General features: G+C 30.5%; 2 protein-coding genes across 4 annotated transcripts; one reads left to right on the top strand and one right to left on the bottom strand.

Moving 5' to 3' along the window:
* Positions 1–7,320: 7,320 nt before the first annotated feature.
* LOC137833329 (zinc finger protein WIP2-like) lies at positions 7,321–9,887 on the bottom strand. The gene is made up of 2 exons (XM_068641687.1): positions 9,134–9,887; positions 7,321–7,892 (listed from the first exon to the last, which is right to left on the bottom strand). Exons 1-2 carry the CDS (start codon positions 9,692–9,694, stop codon positions 7,458–7,460), a joined length of 996 nt encoding a protein of 331 aa, XP_068497788.1. The 5' UTR covers positions 9,695–9,887; the 3' UTR covers positions 7,321–7,457.
* A 1,380-nt stretch (positions 9,888–11,267) lies between these two features.
* Positions 11,268–15,534, top strand: LOC137825626 (uncharacterized). Of its 3 annotated transcripts, XM_068631353.1 has the most exons (4): positions 11,268–11,659; positions 12,284–12,314; positions 12,425–12,533; positions 12,694–15,534. In XM_068631353.1, exons 3-4 carry the CDS (start codon positions 12,443–12,445, stop codon positions 13,008–13,010), a joined length of 408 nt encoding a protein of 135 aa, XP_068487454.1. In that variant the 5' UTR covers positions 11,268–11,659; positions 12,284–12,314; positions 12,425–12,442; the 3' UTR covers positions 13,011–15,534. The 3 variants fall into 3 exon arrangements, with proteins under 3 accessions (XP_068487454.1, XP_068487463.1, XP_068487448.1); XM_068631362.1 differs by lacking the exon at positions 12,284–12,314 and having other exon boundaries at positions 12,437–12,533; XM_068631347.1 differs by lacking the exon at positions 12,284–12,314 and having other exon boundaries at positions 11,269–11,659.
* The last annotated feature ends 7,205 nt before the right edge of the window (positions 15,535–22,739 follow it).

Here is a 22,739-nt window from a genome sequence, read left to right on the forward strand (position 1 = left end):
CTTTCACATGAATCTGTCTCTTGACTACATTTCAATTTAGCTGCAACGATTATGATAGAAAAATCCACAACGTTATGCACCAAAGTTCGAATTCTTATTAAGAGAGATATTCCTATGTAGTATGCATAAGGTGTTTCCAACAAGTTTGTTTGAAAGAGGAAAAAAAAAAGAAAAATCTTTCCTATTTCATGTCATGCAGAAAAAAAAATCTCTATTCCTTCATCCAAACCCGAAATTAGGTACTAGATTAAAATAAAAATGGCAAATACATTACTTACAGTGACCAACATTTATAACTCTAAGGGGAGTTTGACAAACATGTTACAATCCAAAGCAGGTTTTATTGATATTAAAAGAAAAAACCTAAGAATAAGGAAAGCAGTGATATTTTTTATTAGTAGTTTTGTTGGACAATTAAAAGCATAATTAACCATAGAAGTTACATTTACCTCTAATGATATTATACTACATTTTCCTCTTTTACTTCATTTTTGCGATGATAGAAATGTAATATACATATAAAAATAATTTTGCATGAGTCGAAATTGAAAAACAAAAAATAAAGTGCAGAGAGGGATTAGAAGTGAAAGTTATTTTATTTTATATGTGAGATTTGATGTGGAAATGTATGAGAATATGCTCTTTTTGTTGTCTTAAAATAAGAAACTAAGGGAAGAGTGAGAGAGTCATATAAAAATTGTACATTAATATTAATTTAAAAAATTTAAAAATAATTTTATTTTTTAAATAATTCATATGAAATGACAAAATACTCCATTGTATTAATAAAATGAGATATATTAAATAAGGGTAGAATCGGAAAAAAATTGTGTACACAAAAATGCGATTATAATGGGAAATCCCTTTATATATAGAGGTATAGATAATTAGTTATTCTTTTAATTTCCATTTATATTCTTTATAATTATTAAATAAACATTCGCTTTCTATTTTTAATAAATAACACTTCTCTTTTATATTTTTGATAAAATAATACTTTTTTCTTTATGATTTTTAACTTTATATTTAAAAAAATTTGATTTTAGTTTTTATAAACTTTTATTTAACTTCTAGTTAATATGATATTTTAGATAACACAAGAAAATCAACTCTCAAAAGATAAGTTTCATTTATTAAAAATATAAAAACGTTTATTTAAATTTATTTAAAAATATAAATATATTTGTACTAAAAGCATAAAATATAATATTATTTTAAAATTAAATTAAATGTGGATGTTATTTAACATAAATTTAGAAAAAAAATAAGTCTAATTTTTCCTTGTTAATATGATTATTATCAAAGATGCAATTACACATTTAACCAAATCATCACTTAAAAAATATAAAATAAATATTTATTTTAAAATTAAAGGAAATGTGAATGATATTTAATTTAAAATTTAGAAAAATAAGTATAATTTCTTTGTATTAATATAATTATTATCAATTACACATTTTACCAATGCATCACTTTAAAAAATCAGAAAGGTACACCAGTTTTGAAACTGAACACTTAAATAAATAAATCTACTTATATAGCAACTTGTTTTTCGAATTTAATTCATATAAGATCAATCTGTTTAAGTTTAATCCAAACACCAGTAGCAGCAGGCTACGTCATTGAGCCATTTAAGTTTCCTAAGGATATATTATCTCAATTATTTGTATTTTTTATATAGTAAATATTTTCTCTTTTTAATAACTTTTTTATATATGTTTTCCTTCTTTCACCAATGTATTTATTAATAAGATACAATTATTTTTAATAATTCATTACTCTTTATATTTCTTATATTATTTTGATTTAAAGTTTCTTTTAAGTTATATTTGTTTTACAATATTAACTTTTATATATATACACTCTCAGCTAGTATAAATTAGGACAAAATATAAAAAACATATTTTATTTAATGCATTTTTACGGTTAGACACTATCATTCAAAATGTGATGATATTTTTGAAATTTACTTCATTTAAGAATGCGGTTATGTGTAATAGTTACATTCTTAAATAAAGCGCTTTAATTTAAGAATGTGACTATTATAAATAGTCACATTCTTAAATAAAATGCTTTATTTAAGAACACCGCTTTACCTAATAGTTGCATTCTTAAATAAAAGAGTTTTGTTTAAGAATGTGGCTTTTCCTAATAGTTGTATTCTAAAAACATTTTTTACTCTAATACTGAAGTGCGTCACTTACGCTTTCTCTAGTCATCTGTGAGCTTTTATTATCTTTTTCGTGTCTTTGTAAGTTCGTTTCGAGCTCTCTTTCTTCTTCATTATTGGTTTATATATATTTTTTGTTTATCTTATTTATTTGTTTTCTTGCATTGATGAAGGTCACTACGGCTTCATTGCCTGATGTTTAGGTTTTTACTGTGTCGTATTTGCTCCGTCGCTGCTGCCCATTGTTGCATTCACGCACAAGGTTGATGGTGTTTTAAATTTTTTATTTTTTTTAATGTTTAGATTTAAGATTTAGGGTTTAGAGTTTTAATTTTTGTTTAAATAAAAATACAGCTATTTACCGCCCTTGTAAATCTACATTTAAGAATGTCACTAAATAGTTGTTGTCTTTGTGTGTTGTGTTTTTGTGTGTTGAAGATAAAACTATGGGTATATAATTATGATTAAAAATCATCATTTTAAAGTGAAAATAACCGTAATCTTTTAACTTTTTTTCTTTTCTGCACCAATAATAATAATATGTTTTTTAATGATTACAATATCTTAAAATAGAAGAAGGAGGAAATGAAAAGATGGAGATAGAGAATGTGTGACCTACTCCTTGGCTTCTTGGTAATACCAACCCTTGTATCCAAATTGCTTCACCTGCATAGAGCTTTGGTAGTTGACCTTATTAATGGGGAATAACGCTATTAGAATATTGGCTTCATCATTAGCCTGTTTCAGCAACACGATGTAAAGGAAATTCTCAAAATTTTCTCTTTTGTTTAGAGATGAGTAAAAATGTTATTATGTGGAAACTTCTCAAGGATGTTGTTTTTTTCCATGAAATTTGCCTACCACAATTAAAGCGTAGAAGATTTTATAAGTATATAGAAGATTTATAATAAATAACTTAGATCTTATAAATTAATTTGGTCTTGTCAAATGAATCAATGATTTTCATTATTAAAAATAATATAAAGTTTTGATTTTAATCATATATTTTAATTTAGTGTTAAGTTCAACACGTCACTTTAACGATTTTTTCTCCATTAAGAATGTGTATGTCACTTGAGTTGATTGATCATTCAAGTGATCTTTTTGCTTAACTCTATAACTTTCTTCATGTCTTAACTATAACTTGGGTAAAGAAAGTTTTTTTTTTTTTGTCAACAAAGAATAAATAAAATATATAAATAATGAATACTTAAGAGGTACTCATGCCCTTATACAAAAAAGACAGTCTATCTAGACTTCCTTCCTTTATTCTCCTTAACAAAGATAAGCAAATAGTCTACTTAATTTTTGCTCTATGAAAGTGAAACAAAAAACAAAACCACAAATAATAAATAACAAAAGGAAAATATTGGTATGAGTTGTGTACTCCACCATCAGAACAGAACAACCACATCTACACAGTTTAATTTTTCATAATCCCTTGCTCAACAACATTACATAATCCTTCCCTAGTCTTATATATACCATAGAAAATTTAGTTCTAGATCTTTGTGTTATATGCATCTCTTAATGCATAGAATAAGATTCAAAAATCAATTGAAAATAAGAAAAATTAAAAGCATGCGTCTTATACTATAATTTGAACTGATTTTTGACTCTTCACTTAAAAAGTGATCATTTGTCTATTTCATAATTGTCATTTATCGTTAAAGCTTTATTTGATCTTGAGCAAACTTTTCCTTGTGAGTCAATTGTAATGTGTTACTTGAGTGAAGTGGGAATGCTCAAACAACACTTCTTTACACTTTTTTCTATTTTTATTTATTTATCATTGTGTAACAAAACTATATTTAAAATAAAAAGACAATAATAATATTCTTTTAGCATTTTGAGAAAAATAAATATATTAAATATGAATAAGTGTCATGATTTTGGTAATAATTTTAATAGTTAAATTTAGTTATAATTTCCACGTATTACTATATATTATGTAATTTCTCTTACCTTTAACTAACCTTTATAAACATTAAGTAGTTGCAGTTGTTAATATTCAATTTGCCTCAAATAACAAGTACAGAATAAAATATTAAGATAATGTAAAGTAGGATTTAATTTTTTGTAAAGTAGGATTGAAATAACAGTGATAACAAATGGGATTGAATTTTACCTATATCTTGTTCCCATACAAACCTTAGATTTGCTACAGATCATTTCTATTACCTCCAAATTAATCCCTTAATAATGAAACTTCTAAAGCCTATAATTTAATAATCAATATATTAATATTCAAATTATATTTTTTGTATTAAGAACATGAAATTAACCAACTAATAGTCCTAAATCTATTTATATCACTTAGAATAATTAGATATGTTGATTTGGATTTGATTTAATACTAAAAAAATTATTGAATAAAAATTAACTTTAAAAACAAAAAATAATTAATTACTATACTAACTAAACTATATCTTGAAAATAAGATAATTTTTATTATCAATAAAATTTATAAACTCGTTTTTAAATTGATATCTAATTAACTAATTATTATCTATTTTTTTAGATTTTTTTATAATAGTATATATTTTATTAATATAATAATAATAATTATTATTTATTTTTAAAAATAATTTCTATTATTTAATTATTATTTTTAATGAGATAGTATTTTTCCATTAATATCTAAATATTAAATATAAGATGAGTTATCAAATAATCTCAAGCATTAATTGTATATCAATCCACTACAAGTTACATGTTGAGAGTAATTCTCATTTACAGCAAAGACATAAAAAATAAGAAATACAACTTATATCCCCATATGAAATATATTTTATTTGCACGTGTTGCGAACTAATGCTCCATAGGCGTTGCTATATTTGTATTAATAAGTGTTTTTTAATGATTAAGAAACAATGTTATATTCTTTTATACTATTTTTAATATTTTATAGAAAGTTCTAAATGGAAAGATAAATAAATTCAGCGTATTAAAAGCGTGGAAAACATTACAAAATCATTCTTATTATTAATTTTAATATAGTAAATATTTTATTCTTAGTAAAAAAAATATTTAAGTTTGTCCTAATTTAGATGTTTAGGCTTCTTCAACCATAATGACAATCTTAGGCATCAAACTTCATTCAGTAAGTATTGTTTTTGCAATTAATGATCCTCTTTGTGTCATATTCTAAATCGGTTTGAGTTGATAATTTCACCATGTATAAGTAAGAAATAGTTTTTTTCTAAACTTCTTGAGTCTGTCTCTAATTTCCGATAGGCAAAAAAAAGTGAGGGAAATCGAAATGTGAAAGCGCAGACGCGTGATTATGAGCATTAGGTATGAGGAGTGTGGATTCATGCGCATATCCATCCAAATTGATACAAAAGTTGGAAGAAAAGAGAAAAGAAAAAAAGAAGAAACCTGTTATTAAAGTCTACAATGTTCCATCACATCTCTTGTTGACAGGTTGGGGATGTTGTGACAGATTGACGTTACACTGGATTCCATTGATACCAAGCAAAGAATCACATAATTAGCCATCGTTTTCATCACCTGTTTTACTGTTACGTTAAATCTACAAGTATAGTGGCCATCTAGAAAGAAACCCTGTTAACAGTCATACACTGCCATTATTTAACACGTTCAAGTCCAGGGGGAAAGGTTCAAAGAGACTTTACCCGAAACAAAAAATATATATAAATAAACAGATAAAGCAGAAGAAGTGGGGACAGTGAACGTGGAGTCCCGATTTTGTTGGCTGAGGGGAATGGACTGAAGAGAGTGAAGTTACGCCATGATTCAAACTCTGCATGTGTAAGGTACTTTGAAATGACATCTCAAGCACCTCTGGTTGTCTTTCTCTGTGGACTTCAGCTACACCGCATTCCCCAACCTTCATTTTAGATACGAATTTGGTGCCTTCTGCTACGAATCTTATCATTGCATTAATGCACTTTTTTAATGCTTCTGCGTGATTAAAAAACCCTTGGTAGAAATCATTAGGGTCAGTCTAAACATAGTATTTGATCTGTCCATCATGAAGGACACAACAAAAGTGGGATAGCAGCATCATGCGAGTCATAAAGCTGAACCGTGACAGGTTCTAAAGCTTTCCCCAACCTAAATTTTCACTTCCAACATATATTATTACCCTATCATCTCACTAATTTCAGCTCTTTTGAGTTTCTATTTGGATAAATCAAACACCTTATATATTGTTACATGAGATAAAATGTTACTGGGTAAAAGGTAGCTGTTCGTGTAGCGTTGCATGCCCTTAGGTATAAAACTATGAAGCTTATAACGTGGATATATATAAGAAGTTCTGTAAGTATGATTGGAGTCTCTCAGCAATTTGTACGAGTGGAAGGGAAAGGGTATATAAATTATATAAAATTCATCAATATATATCTGTCACTTCACACTAATCTTTTGTTGCTGGAACTTCGTACCTACCCATCATACATGTGCCTTAATGTATCTATGAACTGCCTTATGATATGGTAGTTATTAGTGTGCTGTTACAAAAGATGTTTATTTCTTTTATACATTTCCTTTTTACCTTTTTTATATTAATTTAATGAAAATACCAACCATCCCTAATGGGAAAAACAATGTTTTCCTCAATGTTTAGAAAATAAAAATAAATGGAATGTAACTAGGCATTTCATTATAAAACACTTCACTAACACCTTATATCTCTTTTGTACTTATATTTTTATGTTTAATCTGAGTAGTTATGTTTTACATTTTTATATGCTACCTCTCGTTCCCTCTTCAGGTATCATTTAGAAGAGGTTTTCTCTTAACTTTTTTGAAAATATATAAATGTACTTACTTTTTCTTCCATCATCTTTTTTATTGTGTTATGTGTTTTTCATATTTGTCGTTTTTTTTATCTTCTATCCCATTTTTGAGTGTACATTTATCTATCTCTCACGAAGATGAGTTTGAAAGTTACAATTATAATTAAGGTTATTTAACGACTAGATTAGAACATATATGTTGGAACTTGGAAAAATCTCCTCGTACGCCTGTCTTAAATGAACATTCTGTCTGGTATAAGGTAAATCAATGACGTACAATCCTGGTGGCAGACGATGGATATTGAATCATGTAATACAAATTACTTCTCGTTTATGTTAACAGAGAGATAGAAATTTAAGCCAAAACAAAAAAAAAATGACACCACAGGAGCATTTGTTACCATCTGATATGAAATACCAAGAGGCAATGAGAGAATTAATAAAGGTGATGAGTTATGAGAAGCCGTCAATAATAGTTACATAGATTGACATCATATAAACTGCGAACTGGAAAAGTTGCATTAATTTTCTTGTTCGATTTCAGAGCCTGCTTGATCATCATCTTGGTCAAGGTTCATGCAGTCATTTCCATGAGCCGTGTGTTCATATCCAAATGCCTTGATATGATCTTTAAGAGATCTTTTGTGCTTGAAATCAGACCCACAAGAGCAATACCAGCGTTTCCCACAGTTCTTCTCATGAGTTCTCCAATCACCCCTCACAGCAAATGTTTTGCAACATTTTCTGCACACGAAAGGCTTTGTCCCATGCTTTCTCTTGTAATGTGTTTGAAGGGTTCTAAAGTCTTTGAGTGGTTTTGCTCTCGGATGGTCGATGTTGTTCTTGCATCCTGGAGCACAGCAATAGCAAGGGAGCCTTAGCATAGCTGTTGGTTGTGTTCCCCTTAGAGATTCTGGTCCCTTTCTATATTGAGATCCATGCCCCCACATATGCATCTGAATATTTTTGCACCAATATTATTATCATGTAAATGGTAATTAGATTGAAAGGAAATGAAGAATATGTTATGACCAAAGAAACTATTCACACACACTCATGCATACAGAAATAAACTATAAAATACCAGTTTTGACCAATTGAGAAAAAAAAACTTGAAACTAGGTCTTTAATTTGTTTCGTGTAGTTGAGTACAAATTTAGAATTTGAATTTGAATTACTTTACCATATGTCGGCCAGGTCTTTCAGTGAGAAAGGAGGTTTGTACAATTATATAAAATAAATAAATGACATGCTAAGTTTATAACGTTCATTTCTATAATTTATTTTATTTTATTTAGAAAACATTAAATTTGGAAATATTTATCGAAAAAGAAAATTTTGTACTCTCTTCTCTCTTTACAAATCTTAACACCCAAACATGCTAACTAGGAGCTGCTTCTTTTGAACAAGTTCTAAGACTTGTTCATCAACCACGCTCTCTGTGATTAAAGAAATAGGTGCCAGTGTAGGGCATCCTGTTAAAGAAAAAGTTCGGGAGCCCAGCAAGAGAATATTTGTACTGTTAATTATATTTATATTCATTTTTGTGATACTCAATTGATGTCGTTTCAATTTATGTCTCCCTTGTCGGTGTGTTTTTTATGGTACAAACTAATTACACTTGATAAACTATTTTGATTGTAAAAGGGTTGGGTAACAAGTACTCCCATAATTTATATATTCGTAAAAAAAACACTTATGCTAGAGAGAGAGAGAGAAAAAAAACTTGGTAGTGCAAAAAGGGATATCATGAACCATATATTTGGATACTTATCTTCCCAGAAGAAGTGAGAGATCTCATTTTTATCTTCTTAACAGAGAAAGGGTGATAGATCAAGTAGTTTGGAGCTCAAATAAAAGGAAAAGAAATGTAATAAGTTAGCTGGAAAACCCTAAATTATAATGCACACACTCTGGGATAAATTTTCCTCCTTTGACAAATATTTGAGGTGAAAACTTGAAGTCATACTATACATAGAATTTAAGAAGAATTCATTCTTTTGGGACAACTTTCTGAAAACGAGATCTGTGAAAGTAGGGGTATAGGAGAGTATGAAAGACAGGAAAAAGCTGGGAAAAGGAAATATATTCTCTTTCTTTCTATAATTCTATTCATCCTTAATTATACTGTCTTGATTATTTTATTATTCTCCTCTATCGAGGGAATTGATCATCAAAATGACCAAAGGTGACAAACCTGCATGTTGTTGTATCTGTTGAACGTCTTGAAACAAAGAGGGCACGCGAACTGTGTTGGACCAATCAGAATCTGAGCAGAAGTAGGGATCCAATATTGTCCTTTGTTAATTCTATCTGACAGTAGCCCCGAAGCATCACTGATTTTTTCTTCTTTGTCTGAAACCTCTGCTGAGTATAGGCTTGAAGCTGAATCAGCAGATGCACTAGTGCTTGGAAGCCCTAAGTGTAAAGCCACTGTGACAGCATCCTCTTCATCCAAGCACTTGGATGTACTTAGGTCTTCCTTTTTCTTGTCCACTTCCATGGCACTGAATGAAGATTGAAGATATTGTGCTTCTTCTTCTTGATGTCTGAGATGAAGGAAAGGAAGGGCTTCTGTTTGAGGAGGAGAGGATTGGAACTGAGTAGAAGATATGACAGTGGTGTAGGTATGATAATTGGAAGGAAAATAGAATGACGGATTGATGGGAGGAGTTGATGCAGAAGGAGAAGAGAGAAGACATGGTGAATTGAGGTCCAACCAAAAGTTAAGGTCATTGGATCTGTAGGAATTTGTCATGATGAGGGGTGAAAAGAAAAAGGTATATGATCAGCTATAGAAAGGGTTGGGATATTAATTATAGACATCTGAGTGCACAGAAGGTAGTGGAGGGAGGGTAGAGATTTGCAGAAGATAGTTTTAGATTTTAACAAGCAAAATAGTCACAATGAAAGAGTTAGGTGAAGGGCTCAAGATGTGAACAAATTAATTCAATGTTGCTAAAGCAAGACCAATAAAGTTATACAAAACTATTTTCTACTTTATAATCTTAAAATATAATTATATTTGCTGACATTATATTGTCATTTTCGAATTAGAAGTTGAAGTCCAAGTATTGTTGGCTACCATGTGACCACACAGTCTCCTTCCACACTGTCTTCTTGTTACACTACTTGAAAATAGTCATGGTTTTAAATTTATCAAGGACAATTGCAATAAAAAGTTATTGTGTTGTCGTTAATAATTAAATAAGTTTGAGAATGGAACCATGTGTGTGATATAACCATATTAACCAAATGAAAAAAGTGTTGGTAATTATATTTTCTAGGAAATTTGTTTGTCATACTAATTTGAAAGAAGTGTTGATAATTAGTATTTTGGAAGAAATTTGTTTGTTTTACTAATTATATTTATGTCTAACTTAATCCCACTGTTAAACCCTAAATATTATACTTCATTTGTATAATTTGAACTGAACACGGAATCTTGTTTCACATATTAGAATTGTGATTTTATGTCTTAAAAAAAAACATGAATGGATTTGAAGCAGCATGTGCTTTGGCTTGTTTGCTATGGTCGACTTGGCTCCTCAAAGCACACAGGTTTTGTTTGTGTCTCCAATACTCTTGCATGCAAATGTTGGATCTACTATGTCTGTCTCCTTGTTCACAACACTCAAACAAGTTACTACTGTATATTTTTCAAATTAGTATCACTATATTAAAAATTAATTAGAGGGCCAATAATGTTTTTTCTTTCATTTTTCTATACTTATAGGTAGATTGAATTTATTTCGTATCATTATATAGTAATCTCAAAGAAATAATTTATTCAAGTGAAAGATATTTAGCTTCTCTTAATAGGTTATTTGACTCCTTTAACTAAGCAATTGAGTTTGAATTTTATGCATAAACAAGAAAATTATGTGGGAAGAGTCACTTTTAGATGTTGTTGTAGTTTGGGTTAGAATTTTATTTGGATAACTTGTTCAACAAAAGACAACATCAGTGATTGACATGACACGTTACTGTTACTGGTGAAAATTCAATTTTAATCCTAATCAAACATTAAAAACATATAGCATTATATCTTAATATTTTCTAAAATTGCACAACTATCTCAAATGACATATAGGTATTTCTACAGCACCTACTTTTTCACCCTGAAATTTTTTATATATTTAAAATCTAACAAATCAAGTTTTAAATTATAAAATAATCTTAGAAAAATATATATTACTATTTTAAAAGGAGGAATATAAACTATGGTGGTGATACTTGAAATTATTTTCATCCACTATTACAAGGGAGGGCCCAAGGGTATTTTATGGACTTCAAGGCTCGGCCCATTAAACAACTATAAGCGTATTGGGGTCATTGCAGTATCCCATTGTTTGGGATTAGAATGAATTTTTTGAATTTCCTGCTGCTTTGGGAACTAGCTTTTTTCCCTCAAATTCCCAAACCAGGAAATTCAAAAACCCGATTCCCAAACCAAGAAAATCAAGAACCCGAGAACCCCAAAACCGAAACAAGGAAAATCAAGAGCGCAAGAATCCTGATTCCCAAACGACGAAATTCAAGAACGCACTCTCTAACATTCCATCCCGGTCACACTCCACCCTGGTTTGCAATCGATTCCTTCCAGCACTCCATTCGCAACCTTAAATTTTACCATCACCGTCTCATTGTCGGAAGCTGAAAGCTGTGGCAAACAAAGTTTTAGCGAGATTGGAGGTGAAGGAGTGCGGAACATCAAATTCAGGTATCTCCCAACACTTATTTTGAGGGTTTTCACAATGAAAATGGGATAGAAAACAATTTTAGGTTTTAACGGGTGACGATCGAAAGGTGATTTTCAGATGTGTTTAGGTGTTTTGTTGAATGCGTTGTTCCATTCAACATGCTGGAATAATCAAGATGCACTTTACACATACCCTTTCTTTTCTGCACTAAGTTTAACATGTTTTTCAACTATTCCCTGATACTCAGAATCTGGTTTTGTTTTGATAATATGTTCTCTGCATCCAAATTTCATTTCTCAAGCTTGTACAGTTTCAAAATCAATTGTTTCTTATGGATGCTTTTTCGGTAAATGTGATCTTATTTACTTTAAGTTTTACCCATTGTGAATTATAAATGTTTAATTTTATTAATTTGTATCTGATGGATATATCAATTAGAGTTTCGAAATCAATTTACAGTTTCAAAATCAATTTGTATCTGATGCATGTATCAATTAGACTTTCCAAATTAATTTACAGTTTCAAAATCAATTTGTATTTGATGGATGTATCAATTAGAGTTTCACTTTGGTAATTATCATTATAAAAGTTTGGTTTAAAGGTCAACATAGATTTTTTAAGTGAAGCTTCAATTCTGATTGTAGAACTGCAAGAAACCCTCTAATGGAACTGTACGTAAGTTTTGTCCTTAGATTAAGGTCTCAACTCACTTTTTTTCATTTGTGTGTCATTTGCTATTCTGTTTTTTTGTTGAGTTGTGTATTGTGTCTCTGGTGGTGCTGCAGTGTGTCTATTAGGAGAATATGAAGTTGAAGAACGTTTCTATTGAGAATGCAGACAATAAAGAATATGCTTCTATATCTGCTAAAAGTACATCAGAAGATAACATAGGAGGTACATCTGTTTTTTATGGTTTACATGGAAATAAATTTCTACCATTCTCGCAGTCATCTTTTTGGTGATAATGGCAATGGAAATTAGGGTTCTTTGCATACTGTTCATAATTTTACTTAAAACACATACATGTGTCTTAATAATTGGTTTCTTCTTTCAGCTGAGGATAATGTTTCATCAGTGCCAGCAAGCATAGAGCAGTTAAATATACAGAGAGATGATCATGGGAAAAAACAAGATGATGACTATCCTTTTGTACAAATTCCAAATCATCTACAACTCCATACATCAGAATGCATGAATCTGAGCTTTAGAAGTTTTGGCTCTGATAACCCCCTTTCTGGACCTGGGTCATTTACGTCTAGGCCATTGAAAAGTAAGTTAGAGGATGCATATGGTGCAACATATGTTTCTACAATTGAAAACTCAGACACTAGGTACGTTGGCTATACAATAGGATACTTTAAGAAATATTGAAATCCAAATTACAAAATCCAATCCATAATTATCCAAATCCATATTAGTTTTAATCCATTTAAATGAATTTATCTCAAATCCAAATCCATATTTTTGGATTTTAAATCCAATCCATTTAATTGGATATGGATTAGATATAGATTCGATATACTTTTGGATTATCCAAATTGCATTTTGGGTTGGATTTTGACTTGGCTCGATCCAAGTTGAGCCAAGACAATCCGGGCTCAGGTTGAGCAAAGTCGGCCCAAGCCCATGTCAAGCCTAGTCATCCGGCCCAAGTCGAATCGAGTTGGTATGGGCCAAAGTCGACCAAGTTGTTTCACGCCAAAGTCGAGCCAAGTAAACCCTGGGCCAATTCGAGCTGAGTGGCTGATATTGAGTTGACTTGAGTCGGTTGGGGCTAATATTGAGCCGAGTTGGCCCAGGCCAATGTCTACTCGAGTCGGTCCATGCCCATGTCGAGTTGAGTCTTTCGGGTCCGATATGTAGTCGAGCAGGCTCAGGTCGATGTCGAGCCGTCCAGGCCCGAGCTAATATCGAGCGGAGTGGGCCAAGGTTGATATTGAGAGGAGCGAGTCTAGGTTGATGTCGAGCCGAGCATGCCCGGGGTGATGTCAAGCTGAGCAGGCTTGGGCCGATGTTGAGCAGAGTAAGCTCGGATCGATGTCGATTCGTCTGGGCCTAGGTCGATGTTGAGTCGTTCGGGCCAAGGCCAATTTCGAGCTAAGTGGGTCTAAGGCTGATATAGAGCCAAGCGGGATCGGGTCAATGTCGAGCCAAGCGGGTCTGGGCCAATGTCAATCCGAGCGATCTTGGGCCAATGTCGATTCGGGCGGTCCTGAGCCGATGTCGATCTGAGCGTGCCCTATCTGATGTTGAGCGGTCCTAGGCTGATGTCGATTCGAGCGGTCCTAGGCCAATGTCGAGTCGTCCAGGCCCGTGCCAATGTTGAGTCGCCCGGGACCGGGCTGATGTCGAGCTCAACGGTCACAGACCGAGTGGTCCCGGGCCGATGTTGAGTCGTTTGAGCTCAGGATGTTGAGTGGTCCGGGCCCAAGCCGATGTTGAGTCGAGTTGGTCTGCGTCCAAGTTGAGTCGGGTTAGGTCCAGTTCGAGCTGAATATTGAGTTGACTCGAGTCGGTTGGGGTGGATATCGAGCCGAGTTGGGCCAGGTCGATGTCTACTCAAGCCGGTCCATGCCCATGCCGAGCTGAGTCTTTCGGGTCTGATATGGAGTCGAGCACGCCCAGGTCGATGTCAAGCCGTCCAGGCTCGGGCCAATATTGAGCGGAGCGGGCCAAGGTTGATATTGAGAGGAGCGGGCCCAGGTTGATGTCGATTCGTCCGGGCCCAAGCCAATGTTGAGTCGTTCGGGCCAAGGCTGATTTCGAACTGAGCGGGCTAAAGCTAATAAAGAGCCGAGCGGGCTCGGGTCGATGTCGAGCCAAGCGGGTCTAGGCTGTTGTCGAGCCGAGCAAGCCTGGGATGATGTCGAGCCGAGCGGGCCCGGGACAATGTTGATCCAAGCAGTCTCGAGCTGATGTCGATTTGAGCGGGCCCTGTCCGATGTTGATTCGAGCAGTCCCAGGCCAATATCGATCCAAGCGGACTCAGGCCAATGTCGAGCCGTCCGGGCCCGGGCCGATGTCGAGTCGAGCGGTCCCGGACCGATGTTGAGTCGTTTGAGCTCAGGATGTTGAGTGGTCTGCGTCCAAGTTTAGTCGAGTTTGGTCCAGTTCGAGCTGAGTGGTTGATATTGAGTTGACTCGAGTCGGCTGGGGCTATTATCGAGCCGAGTTGGCCCAGGCCAATGTCTACTCGAGTCAGTCCATGCCCATGTCGAGCTGAGTCTTTCGGGTCTGATATGGAATCGAGCGGGCCTAGGTCGATGTCGATACGTCCAGGCCCGGGCCAGTATCGAGCGGAGCGGGTCAAGGTTGATATTGAGAGGAGTGGGCCCATGTTGATGTCGAGCGGAGCATGACCGGGGTGATGTCGAGCCGAGCAGGCTCAGATCGATATCGATTCGTCTGGTCCCAGGCCAATGTTGAGTCGCTCGGGCCAAGGCCGATTTTGAGCTGAGCGGGCTAAGGCTCATATAGAGCCGAGCGGTCTCGAGCCAATGTCGATCCGAGCGGTCCCGAGCTGATGTCGATCTGAGCGGGCCCTGTTCGATGTTGAGCGAGCGGATGTCGATTTGAGCGGTCCCAAGCCGATGTCGATCCGAGCGGACTCGAGCCATTGCTCGGGCAACGTGGAGACTTGATATTTTTTGTCTCTATCTTTTTGCATGATGGAGTTGAAGATCATTTGGAGAAGAGAATTCACAAAATATAGAAATAGATTACATATTTTTGTTAGATATTAGTTGTAATTTCTTTTAATTTTTAAAGTTTACTAGGCAGCATTAAACTATAGTTTTTAATATTTTGAGTTGTACAATTACGTTTTCAAATATACATACATTGCACATTTAATTATATTTCTAATGTTACAAGTTTCATATATGTTGTTAACTTCAATTACAACAATTTATTAATATTGATTTAATTGTCTTTAATAGATTTATGTATTTATTTCGTAAAAAATCAATAAATAGTCTTATAATAATTTATATGGCTTACTAAATTTTTAAGTTACAATAATAATGTTTAAAATAAATTAATGACTTAATGCATTAATAATTTGTTTACAAATATTAGAAATGTGGTGTAGAGGAATAAGCTACATTTCAAAATTATAAGTGTTGTTTAAGATTCAAAAGAATAAACTATATTTGTAAATGTTGATAAGTGTTGCATAGAGTGTTCAGTGTTCGATGATTTAATAAGTTTAAAAAAAAATGTTAGGATAAATTTTAAATAGTCTTATACCATATCAATAATAAAAACTGAAGTTTAACTTAAATTTATAAAATCAACAAATCTAACTTAAATTTATAAAATCAATTATAAGATGATATTTGCATTCATATATATTATTAAATGTTTTTTATCTTTAACCAATTTAGTTTAAATTTTTTAATTTGATTGTGAAGATGTTAATCATCCAATAAAATTCAAATTATCGTCCAATAAAATTTTAGAATTTTTGATCTCTAACAAGTTTAGTTTAAAATTTTTAATTTGATTGTGAAGATGTTAATCATCCAGTAAGATTCAAATTATCGATAAAATTTTAGAATGTGAAGGACTAGGACTTCTGAATGGTCATATTTCATATTTAGTTTTATTAATTTTAGACTTGAATCAGACTATTTGATTGGAGTATGTAAACATTATATAAAATTTAAATTCATGATCTTCTTACTCAAGACTTGAGGTCATGTGAATAAAAAATAATTTTTTGATTTAAAATAAACTATTCTCCAAAAATGTTTAAAGAAAATTATTATTAGAGTAAAAAACTTACAACACTCTAGAATTGGAGCGCACAAAAAATGATATATGATAAAATGAGACCCAGAGAAGATAAATTAAATAGTCTCATTATAACCTTGGAATTGAAATGATCTAAAGAATTATCTTACATATTTATTAGAAAATATATTTACTTATCTTTTGGTTACACTTTTTTTTTTGTTAATGCAAAATTACTGAATTGTGAAACTTATTATATAAATGTATGAGATTTGTATAAAAGTTCTAAAATAACTAAATTTTATAATATATTCTCATCCTAATACACCATTCCTCCTTATCACTATTATTGAATTAGCCCTAATATACCTGTCAGAAGTCTAATAATGTTTCTTCTAACTTTAGTTGATTAAAGCAATAAATTAACTTCACACAAGTAAGTATATACTCTAATTTATCTTATTTTAGTTTATTTATAATTTATAATTTTCTTTTAAAATAAAATTATTATACTGATTGCGTGCAAATAAATAGAAGGGTGTCTTTTTAGTCCACTTAAAAATAATCTGTGTTATATAAATTTACATAAAATTTGTATTTTTATATGTATACATACTAAAGTATTTACATATAATTAAATATATATATATTTATATTGTATTATAAATAAGATTTTCACTTTTGGTACCTATGATTATGTAATTTTTGTCTTTTATATTATTATTATTATTATTATTTGTATTTTAGTCTAGTTTGTCTGTTATCAATCTTTTAATAAATTTTATTAATACGGCATGGTAATGATGATAAGTGACACAGATATGGTGATTGATACGTCACTTTAACACATATTATTAGCATAATACTGGAGGATTCAAATTATACAAATGGTATTTCAAGAAACCCAAATTTTAGGTTCTGCATCAAGTTATTATTATTATTATTTATTTTATATAACTTTTTAATAATTTTTAGATTGGAAATTTAAATATTATTCATCAATAAATAAAAGAAAAAAAAACTAAACCTCATCACATCTCATGACTACCTCACTTAAACTAGCACATATGAGTTCAAAATTAACATGTGGTACCATTACTTAAATGAAACACCACATTCATTATTTTTCTTTATATAAAATAATAGCTGCATATAAACAACGTCTCGCATTTAACAAAGAGCCCTATAATACCTGTATATATCAGTATTTTCCCCTCCTTTTAGGTGTTTTGTTGTCTTTTTCTAAATGAGAATAAAAGGAAACAACAGACTAAATTTATGAGTTTTTATTATTATCTAAAAGTAACTGTAAATATCCTTTTTAGGTAAATATTGAAATGATAATTGTGATTGACTAACAACAATACTCATTCTAAACGATGAAAAGGAAAATGTTTACAATTCTCATCTAAGTTAATGAGTGCTAACATAGGTTTAGTTAGCAAATCAGTTAACTAATGTAATTTGAGAGTTTTATCATTCATTTTTATATAACTATGATATTTATCTTATGTTTGGCTCTTTCACAAAATATTGGATTCACAAGAGTGCAATTATAGTGTATATTAGACTTACTTAGAAGACAAAAAGTAAAATAATTTCACTAATCTCAATAATTACAATAATTAGTGAAATTGTTTTTAGTTGTAGAGCTAACAAATATAAGATAGAGAAGCATTAAAAAAAAAAGTCCATTAGGAAGAAGTAATGTGAATGTTTAGAGTTTAGTAATGAGTATTGTGTTGCAGAGAAAAAGGGGTGTGAAGCGCTTAAATTATAATGATACCTTTTTCTTTCCTCACTTCTCCTGCACGCCGGGTTTTTGTATCATTCGCTTCTCAATTATGTTCTGCGTGATTCCCTCACATGCGTCACACTCTTTCTCCATTTTATCACTTTCACAATTATTAATTCTAATAATTAATATACAAATATTTTTTATATTTTAATTCAGGTTTAAGCTTATTTAAGCATGTCTCGTTTTTAAATCTTACTATATATCTTTTTAACTTTCTTTCAGTTCATATTATTATTATACTTGTTTTTCTAGTCGGGTTGTGTTTCACAGGGCAATTCAATTGTTTTTAATTTTTTATTAATTAAAACCTTTTGTCTAATTTTATAAAAAATTCTATAATTTATAATATTATTTTAAGTAATTTTTTTTTATCAACAAATAATTAATTGAATTAAAAAGGATCACTTTAGGGTGTTCAAACCCGCATACAAAAACAAGATTAAAAACTCATAAAAACTACAAGAACACTCCTAGTGTAAGAGTCGTAAAAAAAAAAGAGAAAGAGAAAGAGCGTTTCCTCCCACTCCACACAATCATTTTCTTCTTCTTTCTTCCAAATCACTTTCTCTCCCTACCAACTTCTCTCCTCTCCCTTCTCTCTCAATTTCTTACTCCATACCTCATCTATTTTAGAATCTGATCATACCACGGTGTAGATGAGGAGTTAAGAAACATTTCTACCTGATCAGATTTTCAAACAGAGTAAGTTCATTTTTGTTCTAAAGTTTCTTTGTTCTCTATTTTTCCTTAAGATTTAGTCACCAATCTTGGTGGGGTCAGTTGAGAAGTTTAATCCTCTCAACTTATTCTACTATATACTGAATTTTTGTTTTGTTTAGATAACTTGCATTAGGCCCGTAAATCTTGAAGCTTATCCAGACTGTGGGTAATAAAATTCTAGAAGTTGCTTGAAAAGCAAGCAATTAAGGTAAGAGAAGCTAAAGTTCATTTTTAATAGCATCCTAAGATAGAATATCTGAATGCGGAAGGGACGTGGTCCCAATATTGAATTTCTCTTGCAGGGGTATTATTTGTTTATATATTGTGTGTTTGTTTATATATTATTTAAACTTTATAAATATTATATTTTGATAGTTTGAGAGTTAAATATTGTTTTTGACGTTGAAAAATTTCTGGAATGATATGAATTTTTAAATGTTATGTGATTGAATGATATGTATTATATACGAATGATGTAAATTGTATGAAATTGATGTCATACATTTGAGATAATGTGTGAGTTGTTGTTTGATGGTACGTTAAGTATGAAAAGCCTATGTTTAACGGAGATCCTCTGGCTTCACTAATGATCTAAGTCATGTAGACTAAGAATATTAGGTGGTGAGAAGCTGAGAGGGAGTTCATACATACTGGGTCCCACTGTAGACACTCGGTATTAGATGTTTGAACTTACCCTGATCCTTTCTATTGGATTCGCTGGTAATCTTTGGATCAGGTGTTAGTCTCTGGTAGGGCATACTTAATGAGTCTTTTAGAAGACGAAGTGGGATTGAAATGAAATCCAATGATTATGATTGAAAATAGATCCATGTGTGGTCTATATGAATGATGAAATTGGTATTGAAATTTTACATGAAATCATTTAAAGAAATGTTTATAAATTATTAGTCTAAATTGGTTATATTTCCATGAATTATGTTATGGATTTTCTTTGCACTAGCTTACCCTTACTTTTCGTATTGTGTTTGAACTGCGATGACGGTACTATGTACACGAGCAGATGAACATACAGGTGCATGAGAGCCTTAAAGGTTTCAGAGTTTTATTTTGAGATATGGATATGTAAATATTTGTATTTCTATAAATCCTAATCAGGTATTAGGAATGTTTTGAAAAACTCCAAGTTTATATAAAAACTGATAGAACTTTTATTGTAATAGTTATATGTAAATTACGGGATGTTACACTTACATTCCTAACAACACAACAGAAAATAGACCAACCAAGCCCAACACTAGGTATACACAGTTATTATAACGTTAGTTTCTAGCTTTTATTTTTAATATTTATTTTCCTTTTCCCTAATAATATTTATTAAAGTTTTTTTATCTTTTGAAAAAAAGTACTTTTGATTATATTTTAAGATGTTTTAATATTGAAAATATGATATTTATTTAAGTGAGTTACTTTTATTTTAAATTTGATTGAAAGTGTTTAAAGATATTGCGTAAAATCAATAATAGAATATACAATATAAAAATATGTTTTTTTGAAACTAAAAAAATTAGAACATTTTAAATTAATTAAAATGAATAAGTTTAAATATTTCAAAATATATTTCATTAATTAATTTAAATAATTAAATTAAATTACAAATAAAGAGAAATGAATCTAAATTTAATATAAAAATACTATTTAAACGTAGCCATTTATATTTTATTTCACATTTATCAGAAACATTTATTAAATACGTATAACTTTATAAACGAGTTTAAAAATTTTCATGCTATCAATTTATAATTCAATAAATTAGTTAAAAAAATTCAAGTTATCAATTTCCAACTTTTAGTAATCTTTGGAGCTACCATATAAATTTTAAGCTATTTTTTGTCAAACATAAAATGCAGTATAAAATATCATAATCTACACGAGTAATTAATATTTTGTTACATACATTTATAGCCAAATATAATATTTTCCGATAAATTATAAAATTTCAAATTATTGTTGGTTTTATTTGATAAACTTTATATATTTTTTTATGATTCAAGATTATGGATTAAGTTGTTTTAAACGGGATAGTTAATTATTTATATCGAAATTCTCTATCAATAGGAATCTAGTGGGTTTAAAGAATATAGAAATTCTAATAAATTAATATACGAGAAGCAAAGTGGTTTTGGATTCTTAATATATAACATAATAATACCCATGAAGAATTTTGGTTGAGAAAAACCTAAATCCTGAAGTATATCACTAGTAAGTACTTTTTTGCAAATTTTGTTTTAATCATATTTTTGAATACTTAGAATGATAATCCAAACATAGTTAGCAGCTGAAGGTGTCTTATGCACTTAATTTATCATAATATCTTAGTTAAGGACCCCATGTTTAAGTTTTTTTTTTTCAATATTCATCCATTTTTTTAAAATAATAATAGTTTTTATGTGTTTGTTTTAACTTTTTAAATAATTAGAAGTTGAAAAATAATAAAAATAATATGATGATAATACAAAAACTACTCCTTGATTTGATACAACTAATCATAAATCAATTACTATTTTAAAAATAATAACTAAATTACTATCACTTCTATTTTAGTCTTCAACAAACTAAATCTAGAACAACGTTTGAAAAGAATGATCATCTTCATCTTCCTGGAAAAGAAAAACTGTATCATAACACGTGCTAACTCCCTCTGAGCTTCCATTCTTTATGTTTCCTAGTTTTTCCCTTTTTTTTCTTTCATTTTCCAAAACAGTGAAAGATAATTGCTCTTGTTAAAGTTATGTATTTTGTGAAAAATGAAAAAAAGGCCTATATAATTTATTTTAGATTGATAGGTTTTTAAATATTTTAGAAAGTAATTTTGCAAAAATGATTGATGTTGATAAATTGTGTTTTGAAATCTATGTAGCACAGAAATTGACACAAACACGGATACGACACGGATACCGACACAGAAATACGTAAATTTTTTAAAATGTATGACACAGGGATACGAATATATATATATATATATATATATTATAATTATGAATTATATAAATTGACAATAAAGATTTATGTGCACAAGTTCCCATATTATTTTTTGGAACAGAAAGATGTTTTTCATTACTGGTTCACAAGGATTTGTTTATTATTTTTATAATAATAATAATAATTTATATAATAAAATTTGAATTTTTAGAAAATTAATATATTTTTCATTTTTAAAATTGTGTAAAATCGTACTAAAATTGTCATAAATCTAACAAATACTTTTTGAATTAGACACTTCACGGATACGTGTCTTACAGGTCATACGAGTGTCGGTGTCCGATACAAGTATCTATCAGACACCGACACACCATTTAAGAGGAGTGTTCGATCTTCATAATTTGAAATACTACATCATTTAATACTTTTTTTAAAATAATAAAAATTATATTTCACGTCTATATAAAATATCTTAAATATTAAATATATCTCTAAATAATTTTTTCCTATTTTCGTCCTGTAAAAATTTAAACACGTTCTTTTAAAGGCTTGGTAATAATAATAATGGTCGAAAGAAAATTTACATAAATAACTGTCTTAACATTATTTGACTAAAATTATAATTGTTAAATTCAATGTTAAAATTGTTATATTCACATTAATTTATGTTAATGGTCACTGTTAATACCTAAAAAATATTTCTAAATATTTTTTTTTATGTTTGAAATGGTACTTCATTAAGAAAAGGTGATATAGTTTTTTATTTATTTTTAACATGGTAAAGAAATATAGTTGATTGCTAACTAACCATAACTGATACCAACTTAATCGGATGAGTTTTGTTTGGCCACCTCTCTTCAACCATTTTTATGTTTCACATGATTCAATTTCTAAACATTGGCCAACAA

This window comes from Phaseolus vulgaris, chromosome 11 (genome assembly GCF_000499845.2).
Source record: "Phaseolus vulgaris cultivar G19833 chromosome 11, P. vulgaris v2.0, whole genome shotgun sequence".
Lineage (NCBI taxonomy): Eukaryota > Viridiplantae > Streptophyta > Magnoliopsida > Fabales > Fabaceae > Phaseolus > Phaseolus vulgaris.

What these genes read in the sequence shown, in the direction of transcription:
- LOC137825626 (XM_068631353.1), top strand. Translation starts at nt 12,443, where the DNA reads ATGAAGTTGAAGAACGTTTCTATTGAGAATGCAGACAATAAAGAATAT. An exon ending in ATCAGAAGATAACATAGGAG is followed by an intron (nt 12,534 to 12,693) that starts GTACATCTGTTT and finishes TTCTTCTTTCAG; the next exon opens with CTGAGGATAATGTTTCATCA.
- LOC137833329 (XM_068641687.1), bottom strand. Translation starts at nt 9,694, where the DNA reads ATGACAAATTCCTACAGATCCAATGACCTTAACTTTTGGTTGGACCTC. An exon ending in ACAGATACAACAACATGCAG is followed by an intron (nt 7,893 to 9,133) that starts GTTTGTCACCTT and finishes AAAAATATTCAG; the next exon opens with ATGCATATGTGGGGGCATGG.